This window comes from Calcarisporiella thermophila (assembly GCF_041956535.1).
Source record: "Calcarisporiella thermophila strain CBS 279.70 unplaced genomic scaffold VTP21scaffold_30, whole genome shotgun sequence".
Taxonomy (NCBI): domain Eukaryota; kingdom Fungi; phylum Calcarisporiellomycota; class Calcarisporiellomycetes; order Calcarisporiellales; family Calcarisporiellaceae; genus Calcarisporiella; species Calcarisporiella thermophila.
Window position 1 is genome coordinate 185,299 of NW_027192220.1, and position 20,201 is coordinate 205,499.

At 48.6% G+C, this 20,201-nt stretch overlaps 9 protein-coding genes across 9 annotated transcripts; 3 read left to right on the plus strand and 6 right to left on the minus strand.

The window, feature by feature from the left end:
* Window positions 1-651: 651 nt before the first annotated feature.
* VTP21DRAFT_7504 (uncharacterized protein) lies at window positions 652-1,751 on the minus strand (the record flags this gene model as incomplete). Its single annotated transcript, XM_069398253.1, has 5 exons — window positions 652-1,092; window positions 1,167-1,189; window positions 1,249-1,308; window positions 1,375-1,533; window positions 1,589-1,751. 5 exons carry the CDS (start codon window positions 1,749-1,751, stop codon window positions 652-654), a joined length of 846 nt encoding a protein of 281 aa, XP_069246502.1.
* Window positions 1,752-2,385: 634 nt separating this feature from the next.
* VTP21DRAFT_7505 (uncharacterized protein) lies at window positions 2,386-3,921 on the minus strand (the record flags this gene model as incomplete). The annotated part of the gene is made up of 5 exons (XM_069398254.1): window positions 2,386-2,832; window positions 2,927-3,062; window positions 3,192-3,294; window positions 3,362-3,451; window positions 3,513-3,921. The coding sequence occupies 5 exons, from the start codon at window positions 3,919-3,921 to the stop codon at window positions 2,386-2,388; spliced, it is 1,185 nt and encodes a 394-aa protein (XP_069246503.1).
* A 2,158-nt stretch (window positions 3,922-6,079) lies between these two features.
* Window positions 6,080-9,638, minus strand: VTP21DRAFT_7506 (uncharacterized protein; the record flags this gene model as incomplete). The annotated part of the gene is made up of 7 exons (XM_069398255.1): window positions 6,080-6,635; window positions 6,737-7,451; window positions 7,534-7,908; window positions 7,976-8,965; window positions 9,034-9,319; window positions 9,412-9,473; window positions 9,536-9,638. 7 exons carry the CDS (start codon window positions 9,636-9,638, stop codon window positions 6,080-6,082), a joined length of 3,087 nt encoding a protein of 1,028 aa, XP_069246504.1.
* Window positions 9,639-9,905: 267 nt separating this feature from the next.
* On the minus strand, window positions 9,906-10,203 carry VTP21DRAFT_7507 (uncharacterized protein; the record flags this gene model as incomplete). The annotated part of the gene is made up of 2 exons (XM_069398256.1): window positions 9,906-10,066; window positions 10,125-10,203. 2 exons carry the CDS (start codon window positions 10,201-10,203, stop codon window positions 9,906-9,908), a joined length of 240 nt encoding a protein of 79 aa, XP_069246505.1.
* A 377-nt stretch (window positions 10,204-10,580) lies between these two features.
* VTP21DRAFT_7508 (uncharacterized protein) lies at window positions 10,581-12,608 on the minus strand (the record flags this gene model as incomplete). The annotated part of the gene is made up of 2 exons (XM_069398257.1): window positions 10,581-12,395; window positions 12,567-12,608. The coding sequence occupies 2 exons, from the start codon at window positions 12,606-12,608 to the stop codon at window positions 10,581-10,583; spliced, it is 1,857 nt and encodes a 618-aa protein (XP_069246506.1).
* A 214-nt stretch (window positions 12,609-12,822) lies between these two features.
* VTP21DRAFT_7509 (uncharacterized protein) lies at window positions 12,823-13,035 on the plus strand (the record flags this gene model as incomplete). Its single annotated transcript, XM_069398258.1, has 1 exon — window positions 12,823-13,035. One exon carries the CDS (start codon window positions 12,823-12,825, stop codon window positions 13,033-13,035), a length of 213 nt encoding a protein of 70 aa, XP_069246507.1.
* A 2-nt stretch (window positions 13,036-13,037) lies between these two features.
* VTP21DRAFT_7510 (uncharacterized protein) lies at window positions 13,038-14,159 on the minus strand (the record flags this gene model as incomplete). Its single annotated transcript, XM_069398260.1, has 4 exons — window positions 13,038-13,161; window positions 13,263-13,530; window positions 13,603-13,931; window positions 14,014-14,159. The coding sequence occupies 4 exons, from the start codon at window positions 14,157-14,159 to the stop codon at window positions 13,038-13,040; spliced, it is 867 nt and encodes a 288-aa protein (XP_069246508.1).
* Window positions 14,160-14,239: 80 nt separating this feature from the next.
* VTP21DRAFT_7511 (uncharacterized protein) lies at window positions 14,240-14,609 on the plus strand (the record flags this gene model as incomplete). The annotated part of the gene is made up of 2 exons (XM_069398261.1): window positions 14,240-14,298; window positions 14,381-14,609. 2 exons carry the CDS (start codon window positions 14,240-14,242, stop codon window positions 14,607-14,609), a joined length of 288 nt encoding a protein of 95 aa, XP_069246509.1.
* Window positions 14,610-14,657: 48 nt separating this feature from the next.
* Window positions 14,658-19,948, plus strand: VTP21DRAFT_7512 (uncharacterized protein; the record flags this gene model as incomplete). Its single annotated transcript, XM_069398262.1, has 5 exons — window positions 14,658-15,029; window positions 15,297-15,699; window positions 15,801-16,368; window positions 16,449-17,742; window positions 17,834-19,948. The coding sequence occupies 5 exons, from the start codon at window positions 14,658-14,660 to the stop codon at window positions 19,946-19,948; spliced, it is 4,752 nt and encodes a 1,583-aa protein (XP_069246510.1).
* Window positions 19,949-20,201: the final 253 nt, after the last annotated feature.

Below are 20,201 nucleotides of genomic sequence, written 5' to 3' on the forward strand. Positions count from 1 at the left end.
TTGTGCCATCGATTTACGTTAATTAGGCCGTAAGTATCATTGCATTCTTTGAGAGCTGCTGTCTTTCGGATGGATGCTAATGGAATATAATGCAATCAATTGTGCCATCGATTCCCGTTAATTAGCCGGTAAGTATCATTGCATTCTTTGAGAACTATAGAAATTCAGTTGAATGTTTATGAAATCTGCAATATAATGCTAATGGAATGTTTTACCTTACATTATTGTGCTCTATGTGCTTCTAAGGCAATTAAGCGAGCATCTCCCCATTTGAACACCGTGATGTTGAATCTGGATCCCGCATTAAAAGCTCGACCAGCCACGCAAGTAACAAAAGCAAAATATGATCATGGATAGTTTTTTTAATATCTATATATATCTCTACATAAATTTTATATTGTCCAAATCAAATATTAACCACCTCCCTTCATTTAATATAGTTCAAATTTGTTTAATTTTAGCCCAAATAAGTGCCTTCTAAAAGCTTCACGACGTTTCCTGCAATTTTTAATATAAACGAAATTCCCAGAGAAACCTCTGAAAACTTTTATATCTCCCCTCTCAATTTATTCGCTTCCTTGTAGAATATCAAATTGGTTTAGAATTTGGTAGTGAGGGTTATTGGTGTGCTCTAGTGAATGGGAAAGCATCTCATCTAATTGTAAAAAGTTGGGCAAGGCTGTTCAATAGCTCTTGGTAATAAGGGGGGATGAAATATCCTTTAAGCCAGCACGCCAATCTTCCGCGAAGCATTTGATAATTATATGGCTTGAACTCGGATTTATCAATTTCTACTGTAAATTCGGTATATCTGATCAGACTTGGAATCTCCTCCTTAGTGCTGTCCGTCTTTCGTTTTGATTTGAGCATGTCTATATACGAATTGCTGTATAATTTACGCACAAAAATTAAGGGAGTAATGCAGTGGTCGAGCAGGCGGAATAAGGTTCCCTCCGTTCCTCCATCAAAGTTATTCTCTAGCACTTCCAAATTCGCTAGTGTTTGCCCGTCAAGGATCAGCGAGCTCGACTGTCGAACGGGATCATAGGAGTGAAAATTGCCAAGGGATATCAGCTCCGCATCCAACTTCAGCTGTATTGTGATAAAGGGGACAAATACGTATTAATGGTTGAAGTGCCATTGATGTAGGATTGAAAACGTATTACCATTCTGAGATAGGAGAAGAGCCCTAATACATTACAGTTTAGGTTAATTGATAGAGCCGTCCATCAAAAAAGATACTATTACCTCCAGCCGCTGATATTAATAACGGGCTGTTGGTTGCCATTTTGAGCGCAGGTGGCCAGGCTAGCGGTGGCGCCATTAGTAGGGAATATTAACGAATTCTGACAAAAAGTGGGTTTTGATCTTTACATTTCATCTCTTCCACCATTTCATCCCCTACCGCATCCTCCCCTCCTGAGTTGCTGCTCTTGAAATAGCCTGCAGTACGAATTTCATGTGTCTTTGGAGCCTTTTTCGTAGCAGGCTCATTATCGTCCGAGAAATTCTCAGCTTGGTTTGCAAGATCTTCTATCCAAAACAAATAAGCAACAAAAGATATATTTTTAAGACTTTGACAGCCTACCATCACTTTGCTCATTATCTTCAGCCGCCGGCCGATATTCATCCTCACTATCGTCATCCTCGGGAATTATCCATTTTGAATTACGCTGAAGCTTCTTCCAAGATGCCCCCGAGTCTGTAGGAAAAAAATAGTCATAACATAATGAGTGTAGGGGCATAATCATGTCCAAAGATATCAAAATGATTTGAAGGAATTTCTAGCTCTTCTTCCTCCTCTGATTCGAAATATCGTGGCCGCTTTTTAACGCGACCCTACAAAAAATGAGTCCTTGGTCAATGCAGTCGTATCAAAATCCGTGGCCATTCCAGCATTATCTCTTACTACCTCTCATCCACCTACTCATATACGCCAATCTAGATAATCACAATCACAACCTCATCAACCGCTTACATAATCCATCCATATCCAACTCTTGCGCAAGCGACGCAACCCTAGATAGATACCTTTTAACCCCGGGAACCCTCTTGCTATCTTCTTTCGATGCTGGAGGCCGCTTTGTTTCCCTAGTGTCCTTTTTTATGAGAATTTTCGGCACTATCATTACCCATCCGTCTCGTGACGAGGAGCTGCGCGCAAATTGAATTATCTCTACAAGAAAATGAGAAATAAGTAGAAAATTTTTTGATCGACAAAGCCTTGAAGGTCTCTGGTCTCTGATCTCTTTCATAATGAAAGAAATTTATCGAAAGTCGGTTCTCTGGTGCTCTGTCATTGTTGGTTGCTTTCAAGCGGCCTTCAAATGAAGAGGCCAAGTTTTTAACTGAGTTAGTTCCGACCGTGGATTCAATCAAAGAGAATCAGCGCGAAAGAAGTCCGTAATGGCCGTCGACCCAGCTCTTACCATGGTATTCAGCAAAAAAGTTCCATCGCACCTTTTTACTGTATTTGGACGGAAATTCATTGAGTAGATACTGGGCCAACTCTTGGCACGTGAAGTGATGGTCACAGTCCGTCCAAATTTCAAGGCTGTCGACTTCACTAAGTGGAAGTTTCGAACAGAGCACTTCAAGGCAATCTTTGACGTAAAGTGCGTCATGACTCAGGATGTCCGAGAAGAAATCAAAGTGTTCTTTCTTCCCATCAGGAAAGAGCAATACCGTTCCCAGACAAGAGCACTGCTTTTTCGAAAAGAACACTTTCTCCGTCTCGACTGGCCCACCTCCCAAGCGAAGATTTTCCTTGAAATCGATAATGAGGAGCCTTTCGTTCACCTTTAAATTTTTAGCGACATCCTCAAACATCAGCTGTCTTTCCTCGACGAATTTTCAGTGTGAGACATAAACTGAGACTTTTTCTTCAAGTCTCTCGATATGGTCTCAACTCTTTCTCGCAAATCACCATGTCTCCCACGATACATCTTCCAGTGCATTCATGGTAAACTTTTCGCAGGAGACGACGCAAACTGTCAAGGTTCTTCTTGCCCTCTACGCACACTTCGCACATATCCGTTTGTTTGGATGGTTGTTTGAAGTAGCTGGGCACAAGTGTATAAAATTTAGATTTAGACATTTTATAATTGAGATAAAATATCTTAAATCTTTTAAAGATGTTCGATTTTGAATCATCTAAATACCAAACCTCGATATACTTCTCACTATCATACCCTTCGTCAACTTCTTCTATCTCTTCCTCTCTTTTTATTTTTAGCGTTCTATTTGCTGCAATCCTAGAAGATTCTACAAGAAAATCCAAAACGATTTTGGGCACTATAAAACCGAGAATTCACGATAAGTCAAAAAGTTTAAAAATTAAAAATTTCTAAAGAATTATTACCTTTCTTGCGTTTAACTGCTCGCTTTGTTTCTAAAGTGGGAGTTAAGTCTGTTTGTTTGTTTGGCTGCCTCCCCTTCAGCCTTGTATCGTCTGTATGCAATAAAATAGGAGAGGTCAATAATATGAAAAAAATGTACGAACTAGACATTACCATGTGAGGTAGACGATACAGCTTTCAACTCAACTTCCCGAGCAGTTCGCGGTTTGTTGTTATCAAACCTAAAGCCCAATCGTCTCAGAAATTCCCGGGGAAACTTCTCAGAGACTACAGAAAACAGTTTTTTTCTCGCTTCAGGTTTTTCACCGGCTTGCAGAAGTGCAAGTTGTCGAAGGGTACGGTAGTATGGGTTATCCGTGTGCTCTAGTAAATGATGAAATAAAATCATTCCATCTCGTGTATCAAAAAAGAATCTTGCTACTTCGTCTAGCTGTTCTCTATAGGTAGATGAAGAGGAAAAGTCCTCCAAGCTCAACTGACTATTCTTCTGCGAAGAGGACAGTAAGAAACGAGACTTAATCTGGGAAATAAAACGAGGAATAGATGTGGAGAGAGCCAACATGTTGAACATAAAAGTGAGTCACAATAAGAATACAAAGATGTAAGATTTAGTATATGATTTTTAACGAATTCAAAAGTGTGGAGCAAAGAAGCGTAAAAATGGTTTCAAGAATAAATATTCTTGAAAATTTCTATTTTCAAGGAAATATTAATATTGTTGCAGAGCGTTCTGAAACGCTGATTCTTCAAAATCTAAATGCGGTATGTCTGATCAAGCTTGGAAACTCCCATTTATTTATTAAGCACTGGTGCATCTACACTATATGCTGTTCCAACCGTTACCCCGATTACATATGCATTTCTGGTAAAACTAGGATGTCATTGAATAGCACCCTGAATTTATGGGAAATTTATGTCTTTATAAATATTGATGTGTGCCAAAGAGACCCTAATACTTCGATATCCTCCCCACGATTCCATCTAGATATTTTTTATTTGCAACGGTGTCGCTTTTATTTTTTAACAGCATCTTATACCTATGAAGCCAACTCGTACAACAATTCGAGATCGTGTGCTTGAACTTAACGGCAAGCTGTCATTATCTTTGCATTCTATTGAGTAAACAAAGAATCCCATCACGGGAATAGAAAAGAATTGAACAATACTATCTAGTTACTCTTTATAAGCAAGAGAAGATGTAGTGCCCTTTAAAATCAACCTACCTTTTTTTTCTGTGAAGCTTTTGGCAAGAAATGGGCCCCGCCTTGGGGAACAAATGGAAAGAAAGATAAATTTAAAAACAGATCTATAAATTGGTATAAAATTTTGATGATGATGAGAAGCTAAAAAATGCAATTAAGTATTTTTATCACTCTAGATATCGAGTTTTTTAAAAGATTTATTAACAGCTGCTGATGCTTTTGAACCTCCGGTTTTCAAGTTAGAGAATTTGGAGTTATTCTTAATTCCACAAACTAAGATAGAGCGGCCCCCTTTCTAACTCATGATAGCATTTCACGATAGAGTGAAGAATCCCTCGCCGTCACCTACTGTTCTATCGACTTTATTACGTAGAGCCCGGATTTAATGAGGTCATATATGTATACAAATCGAAATATGAAAGGCATCCATGACCAGAGAAGCGCTGAATTCGGCTTGGAAATTTCTAGTCATCCCACATTTGTCCTGACGTTATGAGGCCCCGCCCTCTCCTGACTGATCCATCCGGGTTCTCCCGCGGCGAGGAAGAAGTTAGAGCGACAACCCATGCGCTTCTCAACTTCCCTCCGCCCATATAAAGTTTGGAGAGAGGTGGGGGAGTTTGGTAGAAGAGGAGGAGAGGAACGAAAAGCCGACCCTCAATGCACAAACCAACTGGGAGATTCCAAGCCTGAGCAGACATACTTGATTTAGAAATAATTTCTAAATCAAGTATGTCTCTTCTGCTAAAACCAAATTTTGGTTTTAGCAGAATCTTCAGAAAATCGAAATAATGCTTAATAACGCTTAAAAAAGTCACCTCTCGAGCCACGTTTTTGGTTTAAAGAATATCATTGAGAAAATGAAGGAATTTAGAAACCAAGGAACTTGGGGATAAATGTCGAGAGACGTATATGTAAAGTAAGATAAGGCCAGTTAGTATCGTCATCCACATTGTCCTCAAGTTGAATCAAGTGCAGCACGATAAGAATTCCCAAAATCTCCCTTTCAGAGAGAGATGTCATGACAATTGTTTAAAACATATCAATTCGGTTTGAAAGTTTTAATGCGATCAAATAGCAAAACGCAAATACGTCAAAAATTTAGCGTGAAAGACACTCAAGAAGAGAGAAATTAGCGATGCATGATTGGCCGGGATTCTTTTATAATCACGATAGGCACATTCAAAAAATCAAGCATGAACGCTCTCAGTGATATTCAAGTACAAATAGAAACGCCCTTCATAAAAATCGAGAAATTAATGGCGAATAGAGCAGTTTCTCTGCTCCACTATTTTCAGCTAGTATGATAAATTCATTCCAACTCTTATAAAGTGGGAAGCGAAAAAACTATATATATTTTGTGTATGGACGTGCGTATATAGAAAATAGAAAGCATTTCAATTGGGATGTTGAAGAAATAAAAGCAAACAAATAAATCCAAGATTAAGATTAGGTTTAGTACGAGTAAATACAAAGAGATTCATTCAACTAGAGCTGTTGCCGTGACGTTTCGCCCATTCAAACTTGCCCAACGGCCCGCGCCAACCGCTCCCGTTCCTCTGAAGACAGGTAGCCACTGCAGAGCTCGCCGAACCAAGACTCCTGCGAGCAGCGTTTGAACAGGTCGACGTAGAACTCCTTGATATCCATGGTATAGATGGGAGAGGCCTTCACCTCCGGGTCATCCTCCGCGTCCTCGCCCTCGTCACCAAACTCGGCCTCCCCGGTTTCAAGCAGGTCGGAAAGGTAAGCGAAATCTTCCGCTGGGGCGAATGGAGACTCATCAAAGTCCTCCCACTCGCCGCCGTCTTCCTCTCCTTCCTCGTCTGCTCCACCTCGTGCAGAGAAGCCAGGCTGGGCCAAGTCTGAGTGACTCAAGAAATCCACAGCGAGAAGCTTGGTGATTTTGGCAGGAAGAGGGATGACCGTGTATTGGTCGGGGTTCTGGCGAGCACGAGAACGCGTTTTGATGAGGTTTGCGGAGGGATCTTGGGGAACAATTAGATCCCCTTGCACATGGATATTTGCAAGCCGCGGGTCGTGAGAAAGAAGAAGCTTCGAGAGCGCAATAGCACTAGGGGGTAACAAAGGAGGGACATGAAATGACAAGTCAGATTAAGCAGAAAGAGTGGAAGGAAATCCCAAAAAAGTATATGAAGAAAATTGAAGACTTACTTGACTTTAATATCGTAGTACCCATGGAAGTTCTCAAAGTTCTCGCACCAGAGACGCATCACAATCTCCAGTCCACTCTGTTCCCTCACCGTGACCTCGCTCAGGAAGGCGACCACCGTCTCCAGCTGCCCATTCACCAAGAGATGAGCAAAGACCCCGATCAAACTCTGAACAAAAGTGGGTGTGGTGGCCGCGGCCAGTCGCTGCACGACTGCATTCAGAAGCTGGGGCATGATGGGGGTGAGCTGCTCCCCGCCCTTCTGAATCAGCTTTACAATCAAGTCGCCAACAAAGAGCGCGGCCGACTCGGATTGCTCAGGATGGAGCAAACGGGCCACGAAATCCATCAGCTGGTGAAGGCCACTTCTGCCCGATGCGTCGTGCCACTGGAGCAACTGCGAAAAACCCTTCTGTACAATATACTTGAGGCACTCCTCACCATTTTGAAGGATGGTCCGGTCGTCTGTCGACATTAACCGGGGCATCAACGATGGGAAGAGGTTGAGGATTAGGTTATCGGGAAGTGCCGGAGGCCCTCCCTTGACAAGGCTGGTTACCAGTTCGATGGCGGATGCTACGACACCGGGCTCGGCATCGTTGCTAGCAATGATGCCCGCCATGACAGGTAGCGCCCGATCACGAAGTGCCGAGTAAACCGTAGGCTGGGATGCGAGAATCTCAAAGAGCTCATTGATGATTCCAGCGATGATGTGGTCTGTAGGCCAAAGAGTAATATCGAGACAGCCTACATGAGGATACCAGCATGGTTCAAGATTTAAATCCTTCAATGTGCTTACCCGAAGAGTGCTTCATCCACACGTCCAAGAGCAGTGGCCCAATGATATGCTCATAGGCAGCCACCCGCTCTCCGCTCACCCGTAGTGCCCCAATCATGGCCTCCAGCACTAGAATTAGGGAATCCTCCGTCGTCAGGGGGACAAGTCCGCACACGCCCTCGAGTATCTGCTCTTGATAGGTTACGAAGTACTGGGGGTCGAGGTACTTGCAGAAGTTATTGATTGCCCGTAAAGCAGAGACTTTTACGGGCGCCGAGGACGAATGCTGGAGAGAGTGTACGGCGGCAGCGACGTATTGAGACGCCAGTTCACCAGGAAGAATTTTGGCAAATTGGCTGGCAAACACAAAAGCACGGCCTTGGAGGAAGGGGAATTCTATCGGAAAAGAGGGGTTAGAAAGGGGGAGGAGGGGGGGGATTGACCGCACGCTATAGTGCATTACCTTCGGCTCGCATGTGCTCCAACACAATATGGTCAAAGAGTCCCTTCAGGTCAAAAGCAACGCTTCCCTCCTCGAGCCCCTCGATCAACTCTTCTGCGGTGCGCCCAATGGCCAATAAGCTGGCCTCAATACTCTTCCACCACCACCCGTGACCCTTTTGTTTCTCCTGGGCGGCCTCGTCTAAATGGCGCTGCACCGAGCGCTCTAGCGCCGCAAAGAGCGCCGTAGGGAAGCGCTGTAACAGGTTGAGAAGTAGATCTTGTGCGGCAATGCGAACATTGAACGAAAAAGTCTCGTCGTCTTCGTCGGCCACAAAGCGATTCGGATCGGCAGCCCACGTCTCGCACTGTTCCTCGGTCATTTGCATGTATGAAATCGCCACCCAAATCACCTCTCCCAATAGTCGCCCATCTCGCTGTTCACCAAGGAAGAGGGGCTCTGCGGCTTTCTTCCTTGCCGCCGAGCCAAGGAAATCAAACTCTGCGTAGATCAGGGGCTCGAACCCAACGGTTTCCCCGTCGGAATCGACCTCGTCCTCCAGCGTTTCCCCGTCGGAACGCACATGTTCCAGGACGAATTGCTCACGAAGGTGCATCAAATCCATCCATACAGGCTCGAGCACCCGCATCATATAGGGGCTGATCATTTTTGAAAATTCGTTGAGCAGGCGATTCAGAGTTCTTACGATCTCTGTTCTCAGGTACCACTCGCCCTGGCCGTTCCCACTCGACGCTCCAGGCTGCTGTTGCAGGATCCCCACGAATACCTCCATCCAGCCATCAATGATGGGCACAAGGAATTGGGTTACATCGGGATAGGTTTCCTTCAGTGTGTACACCATGTCGACGCAGTGTCGGAAAATGCTAACGGCGCGCGCACGCGTATGAGACGAGTACTGGGTAGGGGAAGCCACAATACGGTGAAGCTCGGCGCACATGGGCGGTGCAAGTCGAGGAAACTGCTGGTCCGTCATATCGTTTGAGACGAACTCTGCATCACGTTTGAAAAATTAAAAAGTCAGCTGCTGCCTCGTAAAAAATATTCAGCTCCATTTATACCATTCAGCACTCGCATCGCTCCATGAACCTCCTCGGGTCTTCCTCGTAGTCCTTCAACCAGTCTTTCCGCCAGTTCCGGCCACTCCTCTGGCCAATCATTATGTGCAATTTTTGACACTACGTACGCGCTTGCGACTCTAATTCTACTATCCCCATCAGAAAGCCCGGCAAAGATGGTTTGACGGACGATTGATTTGTGCGCCGAGGGGAGTTCGGGCCCGCGAAACCGCTCCGATTTCGCGGTCCAGTGAGTGTCTATGTAATTTTTCAACGCAATCCCTGCAGCGTGGAGAAACGGAGGAAAATCGGGAATTAAGGATAAAAAAGAAATAAGAAGTGAAAGAGATGCAAGTGTTAAGGATGAAACAAAAAGGATATTTGACGATGGGCGATTTCGATTCCAGGGTTGGCAACGAGATTGGCGAGCGAGACAGCATAATCTATTTAAACATCCGTTAAGGAACGTGCGATGCAGTTTCACGGATGCATCCAATTGGAGTACCTGGCACATTTTCTAGTTCTCTCAGCCGTAGCTCGGCAGCTATCCGTTTATTAACATCCGATGACAGCGTCTGACCTAGGGTTTCGAACACTGTTTGGTCCATGTTTCTGACAAAAAGTTTGTCTAAATGGGCCGATGGCCGAGTACGAAGTAAATTTTGTTTACGCGCCTCAAATGAAAGCGCGTCACAAATCCAGGCTCACTCCGGCCGCAACCCCCTCTCCGTGGTAGTAAGGTTATGAGCACTATGCATTTGTGAATATGAAATGTATATTTATGATAAAAGAAGAAAGCTATACATTGGAGAGTAAGAAAAAAAAAAGCCTTCTATTAATAAATTAGCGATTCCCCCCCGAGAATAGATCGCCATTTATTGTCCTCGTAAACGCTCAATTTCACGATCCTTCTCGTCTAGAGCCTTTAGCAAGTGTACAATGCGATATTTGAGTTTTTCGTTCTCATTGACCAGCTGTTTCACCACTTTATCTTCACTGAGCTGACTACTCGAGGGGAGCTGATGGGTGTCCAAACCTATCATATATCCAATTGAGATACTTTCAGATGCATTGCTGAGCGAGAAAAGCCTTACGCGAGATAATCTCCTTGAGCTCTTGAACCTGTGCAGTAAGTCCCTTGATGGTTATCTCAACCGGTGTTGGTATCGACATAATGAATAGTACCAATGGCCCAATGTGAAAGAATGGAGGAGTCTATTTGAGTGTTCCCTAAGCGAGCCTCTTTATAAACTGCGCCGCAATAGAGGGGTGAAGCAAATTTATTGAAACAAAACGGTGAAGAAAAAAACTAGCATATATGTACAAAGTCAAAATTATATATCATATAAAAGGAGAAACATTTAGAGAAGTTTAAACCAAATAGAAGCAAAACTACTACCATTCCGCAATAACAAAACAGAGGGGAGAAAAAAAACAACTATATGAAAAAAAAAGGAAAAAGAACGAAACAATATAATAAAAAATTAAAAAAAAATCAACAAACAATTAATTCTAAGCATCTATCAATATTTGTTAGGTAATGGGGTTCATCAAAAGTAGTATCCTTTCTCTCCGGTGACTCCCAGTCGCGCCAGATTTCTTCGACCCTTCATGCCTCCAAGAGGATGGTCACGCCCGTTCGCCGATAGAGCGAACAGGTCACGATCACGCAAACCGCACCCATACTCTCGTCCATGAATGGACACGCCGCCAAACTCTCTTCCATTCAGGGAGGCAGCGCCATAATCCCGGCCCACTCCACTGAGGGACATCCGCCTATAATCTCTCAGGCCACTGCCATTTTCTCTGCCCTCACTGGCGATATATCCGCTTGTGGGGCCGCTCGGAGAATGGAGTGGGCTCTTCCGCATACGCTCTTCTCGTAGCAAGGCAGGAAAATGCAACAGAAGTTCAGTCAAGACTCGCACTTGCTCGTCACTTCTGCTCTGCATTTCGCGCCATTCTCTCGGGCTGATGGCGGAGGCGGAGGAAGCGTTGCGGAAGGACTGGTTAAGTGCAAGGGTGAGCTGCACAAGCTCGGAGATGTTCCGTGTCACAAAGGCAGATTCGTCGCTCGCGTTGCTCCCTCGTCGACTTGACAGGCTCCCACCAAAATGACTCGGGCTACTTTCACGATAAAAGCTTCGCCCGAAGAGCTGGTGGGCATCGTGGAGAAGCCGTTGATGTTGATGCAATGGCGGAGTCGAGGGCCGGTATGTATCTGACATCCGAGGACTCGAAGAGCCCGACTTGAACGATCTTGTTTCTGCGCCAGCGCAATAGTCATACCGCTGCCTCTGGGAGTGGTGCGATGGCTGGGCCTGGGGGGGCGGTGGGGATTGGATTTTCGGTGGTGTGGCAGAGAACGAGACTAGCGTATCGGCGGTGTATCGGTGACGATTCTTTTCCAGTCGGATTATTCGGGATTTCATCTCCTCAATCTCATTCCAAAGGGTTTGCTCGCGAGCATTCGACGTGGGTGGTTGCTGAGTCGCCGGCGGATGAGGGGAGAGCGAATGGTGGTTTGGATGCAAAGCCACGGGCGAAGTAGATATTTTAGTATGCTTATGGGAACCAAGGTGGGTCAGGGGAGAGGCATCACTATCGATCCCCAAAGGTTTGGGAGAGGCCGGGGAAACACTTTTCGCCCTGTTTTCGTTTCTTCCGGCCCAGGTTTCTTTGGTTTTTTCTTCTTGCGGTGAGAATGAACTTGCCCTCAGAGCTCGGGCTGTTAATCTTGCAGACTTTTCCATCCCCAACGACTGGTGATGATGATGGTGCTGGTGGTGCTGGTGGTGCTGTTGTGATTGCTGATATTGCTGTTGTGGTTGTTCCTGTTGCTGCTGTTGTGACTGAGGAGTAGTAAGTTGTTGTTGCTGCTGCTGCTGCTGCTGCTGCCGGTTGATTGAAGACGCAAAGGTATTTCGCCTTCGCCCTCGATTCACGCTGCCCTTTTCGATTTCGGGTGAAGAGTCTGGTGTGATGATGAATTTATGCGAGGCAGCACGACGAAGTTCCTCCTTTGATATAACAGGTACACCAGCATACAAGCGCTCTACCACGCTGCTTAGACGTTTTTCACGCGCACTATTATACATTCGAGATGGCTGTGATTTTCGTTGTTGTTGCTGGAGTTGTTGTCTTTGCTGTTGCAGCTGTTGTTGTGGCTGTAGTTGCTTTGTTCTCTTTTCCTGTCTCATTGCCCCCTCTCCAATTTCTTGCGATATATCCTCCTCTTCTTCTATTACATCGTCATTATCTTCATCATAATCACCATCGGCGCTATGAGGGTAATGGCTTAATGGATGGTTTAAGGGAGGTAGGAGAGCTGCAAGCTGATCATCCTCGTCATCCTCATCCTGCGACTATTAAAAGAAGAACGAAACACAACCAAGAGTATTAGTATTGAAACCATGTGTAATCTAATCGCTAGCAGCAACAAAGGCGAATTGTGTTGTTCCATTTTATTTTCTAGCTCTCCAACAACTCCCCTTTGTTACCCAGCGCAACATGGACGCGCGCGAGGCCTCACTTACCAATTGAGAACGCGAATAAGGAGGTGTTAACGCGGAAGCCATGAAGCGAAATGTAAACAATGGCTGGTCGCAAGTCGAAAGGGAGGAGGGGGACGTTGGGGAGCCAAAGGGACTCTTAGGGGAGAAAGAAGGAAAGGATGGCGATATTTTGAATGAGCGGACAAACTGGGTGGCGAACTGAAAAAGAAAGGGCCAGGTTCAGTTATAAACAAAGAGGAGAGCCGTCAGCTTTGATCTGGCCACTGAAATTTCAAATATGCCCCAGACTTTAGCGTCCGACGATGTTTCGCTCTCATATCAGAAAATGAGCCCCACAGCCGAACAATTTCTCACACATGCCCAGATTGCCGTGGGGGCTCTCCGATTCTGCCCACCAACTTCTCTTTATTTCCCTCCACAACCTTCACAGTCAATAAATAGAATTATTGCGGCCAATGCCTCTACAAACATTCCGGAGCAACCAAAATAGCCTCAGCGCGGGTGCGAAAATCCCACCTCGCTATCCCCCTGCGCATCTGCAAGGCGGATCAGGTTTGCGTATTTACCAAGCAAGCTGGCTGGGAGCATTTGTCGGAATCTCTCCTCTCGCATCCAGCTATGGCCCCCATTGGGAGCGCCAAATAGGTTACAATTAGTTCTCTCTTTCCCTCTCTCAATCAGCATGGCATCAAGCTCCGAGGAGCCAAGAACACGCACCTTAAACCATGCTGCAGAATGTTCTGCGCCCGATGCGCTCCTCCCACGGTACATCCCATGCACGCATGGAGCGTCACACGGCGCTGTTTGCACGAGTAGCGTGCGCGATGCAAGATGTTATTGTTATAGAACACGGTCTGCCCAGCTTTGAGCTTCACGACCTTTTCGCCGGGCAGAGGAGCATAGCCATCAGAGATCATGGTGTCACGCTCTTCAGGGGTGCGAACCCTCAAATGAGACCCAGGAACAACGATGAGAGCATCGTCGTCTATGAAGCATGAAGCATTGGATCAAAGACCATCTCTGATGTCAAGACGGTCGGATGAAAAAAAAAAAATACCATAAAGAGCCGTGTTCCATTGCGTTCCGTAATGCGGAATCTTCAGCTTCTCTCTTTCTTCTTCTTCAGTGGCGTCTATGGGGATAGCGTCCCTATGCCAAGTTAGCTGATAGTCGCTCTCTCGAGGATTTATTAACAAGTTAAAAAGTTCGAGCTGCAATTCCTCCTCCTTCACTCCCAAAATGTCACAAACCGCTCCAAGGAGAGCTGGCGAACCATACCATTGCGCGAATATCGGCTCGCCCAAGTCTGGATGCATCACATGCTGGATGCCCCAGACATCAGGGCCGTCCTCCGGCCAGGGCGGGAACTGCACACCAGCAATCCTCCTATAAATTCGTGTATCATAGCAATAAAGATAATTAGCGAATCGCCATTCGCCATCTATGCCATTGGATGAGCGATGCTCACCGATGCTTCCACTCATCATTCCTCGCCTTGGCAATAATACGCTCGCAAGCCTCCTTGAGGGGCTGCTCCATCTCGGGCGGGATGAGGCCATCCACCACCACATAGCCGTCCTCGTCCAGCTGCTGTTTAAGCGAGTTTCCTCCCATCTTGCTAGTCGATTTGGGGGGCCGTTCCTAGGGCTGGTGAGAAAAATGGGCTTTCGAATTTTCGGGCTTGCACTACCCTTATGACCCTGCGGTTAAACTTAAGGTTCCACCTCTCCTCCCTTGCCTCGTTCCATTTGAGGTATATGAAAGCCAAGCCACGCTTCGGTCCTGGCTCCATCAGCTCTCTGCGAGGCAGAGTCTAGAAATTCTCCATTTGGCAGGAGCCCCGCTCGACCGGAAAAGAGCAGAGGAAAATCCATCACAGGAGGAATGTGCTGGGAATTTGATAAACGCGCGGGCCAACTTTCTCCCATCTCTGGCGACGTCGCGGGCGTTTCGAATGCGGCCACGCTGCTGGCCAACGGCTCAGCGGCCATAGTACCAATCGGGCATCTGGTCACATTGCTTTATTCGATGATTAATGCAAAATGGACCCAAGATCGAGGATAAGCCACGCGGCTCTATGTCATGTCAACCGGTATTTTTAATTTCAATCCGATGCCGCCGAGAGAGGGGGCGAGCCGGCCCCAAGCCAAAGCCCAATCCCCTTTTCTGAAATGGACAAGCCCCTCCGGCATAATCGACATGCCCAATAGGTGGGATCGGCTCTTCAAAACGGGAATCGGTTCAACTTTTTTCACAAATGAAGAGCTGATAAAAATAGAAACCGAGAGCGGTGGCCTTTCCTCGCTCTTGGGCGACCGGCCGCGACAGCGTCGTCCTCTGTCGCGGGCCTCGCCGCAACCCTACATAAGCTGCTGGCCGGTTCTGGACATGGGGCTGCCATATTGGGGGCTGTGTTCAAGCCGCCGCTTCGCCGAGGCCAAGATATCGATACGAAGAAAGAGAGGTTTGCAGCTCCGCAAAAAGGTCGGTTTGCGTGCCCGGAAAAGGTAGTACGGGAAACTCAAATCTAAGAACCTTCATTGTGAAGTGTAAAAATCATTTTCGACCTTTGTTTACTTGTTTGTTCGGTGTCCAAGAAATCTGATTTCTCATCCATCGGCTCCGCGATCGTCAATTATGCCCTGCCGCTTAATTCACTAATCTCTTCGTCATCGTGCTCTTTCTGGTGTATTTTCTCACTTCATCCCGTCGCCGTCGCCCCTCTCTCTGTCGCCATTCTGTTCGCATTAGGACTCGACCGACGAGCTCTTATCCCCTCATCCCAATATGCGGCCATCTCTGCAATATTCCCTTACCGATGAGGAGGGTAAGCCCTATCGAAAAAAGTCGCTCGTACGTCCCGAACGACTCCGCGTCGATATCTCCAACCGCCTCTTTCACTACCTCACACGTGTAACTAAAAGCAGCCCCGACATCCCTCTCTCCCAACCAACGCGAATGCATTCCGAGAATCGGCCGCTCTCGGCCGCTCAAAATGGGCCGCGAGGAAATGGAATCGGGCTGTTCCGCGAAAGAACGGGGAGCAAGAGGCATTCGAACAAGCGTTCGGTCGAATTCAAGTGCTCCTCGTGCTGGATCCTCTTTTGCTATGCTATCACGTTTTTCGCGCCCCCTATCTTGCTTGCAGCTTGCGGTGAGTGTGTTGCCTGGATAGTTCCTTTTTTTTAGCCTCTCCCCCCCCCCCCGTCTCTGTGCTAGTTGCCATCCCCCCACTCACCCAGTTCCATAACCTAGGCAAAAAGAACTTGCAAACCCAGCGTGCTTGGCGCGAGAAGATGGGCCTTCTCTTCATCATATTCCTGCTGTGTGCAATGGTTGGGTTCATTTCCTTCGGCTTATCCAAGGCCCTCTGCAGCTATCCTTCCCGTATCCGAACTGGGAGCTTGGAGGCCTCGCAAGTGATCATCAACGGCGATGCCTATGATCTGAGCCAAGTTCAACATCCTCCCATCGATAACGTCCAAAACCCAAACCTCCTCTATCTACCCGTTAACGCAACAACTAAAGATATCTCATTTTTATTCCAGAATGTGAATCGCCATTGCTTTGGCCTATTGAAGGTGAAGAATGGGGTGAATTGGGGCCAAAACGAGCTCGGCCAAGTCCCCAACTACTTTCCCTGCGTCATACTAGATCCTCAACAACCCAAGCAGCCAGAGCCTCTGGCGAATCCGCAGCGCAAAATGTGCCATCTATCCAATCAGGCTCGGGCTGCCTACCGCGGCCTAAAGCCGGTCGGAGAACTGTATTATACCTGGGAAGACGTTCAGAATCCCAGCGCCCATCTGATAGTTTACAACAAGTAGGTTGAAAGAACCCCATCTTTGTCTGGTTATCTGCCACTAACGCGTGGATGATGGTTATCCTTTTTTGTGTTCCAAGTAACGTGCTGAACCTTGATCTTCTCCGCTGGCTCCCCCAGGGGACCTTTGATATGCCCTCGCTCTTCCAGTACCTCCTCGACCCTGTCGAGGCAGACAAACTCCGAGGCAGCGACGTGACGCATCTGGTTGCGAAATTGCAGCAACAGTCGGCGGCCAACTGCTTGGTGGATATCATCCGCGTGGGCGTGCTCGATGCAAGGCCGTTTGGCTGCCTGGTCTCCGACGCCGTGCTCTACCTCATCCTCGTCGTGGTGCTGGGCGTGGTGATGTCAAAGTTTGTGCTGGCGGTGCTGTTTGGGTGGCTCCTCTCGTGGAAACTTGGAAATTTCAAGAAGGGGTCCAGGGAGGAGCGAAGGAGGCGGGAGGAGGAGATCGAGAACTGGGCGAAAAACATTCAGGAGGTAGCCCCGGCCATCAGGCCCACCCATCGGGCCATGAGCTCGCTCTTCAACCGCCTGTCGAGGGCGGGCGGGGGAGGGGAGAAGTGGGAGGGCGGCGGTCCGGATCTCGCGAATGGATTGCGATCCTCCTTCCTCTATCCCCACTCGCCCCATCTCCAATCAAGCACAGCAAGCTCCGCGACGACCACGCCCGGCCAGAGTCCGAACCTGGTCCCCACCCTGGACAGCGACGTCTCGAGCCACTTCAACCTGACCCTGACCAAGCCGGTGCCTTGCCCGATCCCCTTGTCCCCCTACGTGGTGCCTCAGCCGGCCCCCGATTACGCCCCCTTTGGCTTCCACTTGCTGCACACCATCTGCCTCGTCACCTGTTACTCCGAAGGCGAGGAAGGCATCCGCACCACGCTCGACTCGCTCGCCACCACCGATTACCCCAACAGCCATAAACTCCTGCTGGTCATCGCGGACGGGAAAGTGACGGGCGCCGGCAATTCGAAATCAACCCCCGAGATCGTGCTGGAAATGATGCAGGATTTGATCGTGCCAGCGGACCAAGTGCAGCCGCAGTCGTGCCTTGCCATTGCGGAGGGCGCCAAGCGACACAACATGGCCAAAGTGTACGCCGGATACTACCGCTACGATCCGCGCACCGTCCGTCGTTCGCGCCAGCAGCGCGTGCCCATGGTGCTGATCGAGAAGTGCGGGACGCCCGAGGAGCAAGGCGAATCGAAGCCGGGAAACAGGGGCAAGCGTGACAGCCAAATCATGCTGATGGGTTGGCTGCAGAAGGTGATCTTCGACGAGCGGATGACGATGTTCGAGTACGAGCTGTTCAATTCCGTTTGGAGCGTCTCCGGCGTGTGCCCCGACAAGTACGAGCTTCTCCTCATGGTACCCCCCCCCATCCGCTCCATCGGGCTCCTGCCTTCCCTCTTCTGCATTGGATGCTAATCGAAATACTCTCCTCATCTTGTGCTTGTAGGTGGATGCGGATACGAAGGTTTTCCCGGATTCCCTCTCGCGGATGGTGGCCTGCATGGCCCGGGATGCCTCCATCATGGGCCTGTGTGGGGAAACAAAGATCAGCAACAAGACGCAGTCGTGGGTCACGATGATCCAGGTCTTCGAGTACTACATCTCGCACCACCTTTCCAAGGCGTTCGAGTCGGTCTTCGGCGGGGTCACTTGTTTGCCGGGATGCTTTTGCATGTACCGTATCAAGGCGCCCAAGGGCTGTGGGGAGAGCTGGGTCCCCTTGCTGGCCAACCCGGATATCGTGGTGAAATACTCCGAGAACGTGGTCGACACCCTGCACAAGAAAAACCTGCTGTTGCTGGGGGAAGACCGCTACCTGACGACCCTGATGCTGAGCACGTTCCCAAAGCGAAAGATAGTTTTTGTGCCCCAGGCGGTGTGCAAGACGGTGGTCCCCGACGAGTTCCAGGTGCTGCTCTCGCAGCGAAGGCGATGGATCAACTCGACGGTGCACAACTTGATGGAGCTTGTGCTCGTGCGCGACCTGTGCGGGACGTTCTGCTTCTCGATGCAATTCATCGTGTTCCTTGAGCTGATCGGCACCGTGGTGCTCCCCGCAGCCATCTGCTTCACGGTCGTTCTCATCATCTACACGGTGTACACGCTGCTCACCAGCACCGTCACGCCCGAATCCTATGTCGCGCTGATCCTTCTTGCGCTGATCCTTGGCCTGCCGGCCCTCCTGATTGCCATCACGACCCGAAAGGTGGTGTATATCGGGTGGATGCTGATCTACCTCGTTTCATTGCCGATCTGGAACTTTGTGCTCCCAGTGTATGCGTTCTGGCATTTCGACGACTTTTCGTGGGGTCAGACGCGCCTGCTGGCGGGAGAGTCGCCCAAGTCCCAGGCCTCGCACGGCGACGATGGAGGAGAGAGCGAGGCCTTGGACCACCGGCGAGTGGTGATGAGACGTTGGGCCGACTTCGAGAAGGAGCGGCGCATCCGGGAAGCCAAGGAGAAGGGGCTCCCCCCGCCGAAATTTTTCGAGGACGACTTCACCCTCGCGCCACCACGAAGTCCCTACTTGTTTGGCACGGACTCGGGGGTGAACTCGAGTGCGGAGAGCGTGGAATATGTAGGCTCCACCTCATCCTGCCGACACCTGATGGGCTCCTCCTCCTCGCTTGTCCCCGGCCGGGATGGTCGAGGAAGTAGTGTCAAGTCAGCGGCCACGGGGGGAGAGCATGTGGCCATGACGACGTTTGAAAGCCATGCACAGGGCGACCATGCCCCGACGTTGGAAATTAGCCACGGCCAGCCGCATCTCTCGCAAGCTTCTGAGACGGCGCAAGATCTTGTGCCAATCGGGACCCTCTCCGGAAGCAAGGAGGCCACCTCCGTGACAACCTCGGCACCCCATGCTCAAGAATCCCACGAAGCAACCGCCTTTGCACCCTCTCCAACCCCTCTCTCTGCCAAACCCCCTCTCGATGGCGCTCAACCCTATACCTCTTTAGCTCCCCGGCCTCTCCCGCCCACGATCCATAGGGGCCCCATGAACCGGTACTCAGGGGTCATAAGCGCAATTTCCCCTCGCCGGATCAGCTCCCATGGCATGTACAATAGAAATTCTCTTCAGGCAAAGCGTATCAGCACCACCCCCATGCTCCTTGGACCTTTAGGCGCCGGCCCCGGCTCCCCCACACCGTTGGACGAGGCGGAGGTGCAGAGTCGGATACGACACCGAACCCATCTGTTCGAGGGCTCTCCTTGGAGTCAAGTTGAAAACCTGAAAAATTCTGAGCCATACCCAGAACTCGAACAAGCAACCGCCTCGAAGAGTTCACCAGGGACAGAGGCTGACCACAATCAAGAGGGGCAAGCTCCAACTCGGGAACAAACCCTTCAAAATGAGCCAACTCAGGAGCATGACCAAGTACAAGATCAAGAACAAGAGCCAGAGCCGGAGCGAGACCAAGTGCAGGCGCAGGAGAAGCAGCAAGAGCAAGAGGAGCCGGAACCGCGAGAGCTCGCAACCACTAATGCCGAGGAACCTGAAGAAGTGCCAACAGAGGGCGCGCATTTACACGAAATAGAGGATCGACAAGAGAGCAAGTAGATATAGACCACACCCTGTTGTGACAACACTATTTATTTTTCTTTAATTCCTTCATGTTTATTTATTCTAAACACAAACCCCAACTCCTCCCTATATAGACTGTTTACCCATGTTCTTTTTATTTAAATTCCTCATATCCCCTTGAATCATTCCTTCATCTTCCTCAATGGCACTTCCTAGCTACTGAATGTATTCTTCTAATTGCAATATATCTCTTTCCGCTACAGCTCTAGTCTCGGCGGGAGGAACGCCT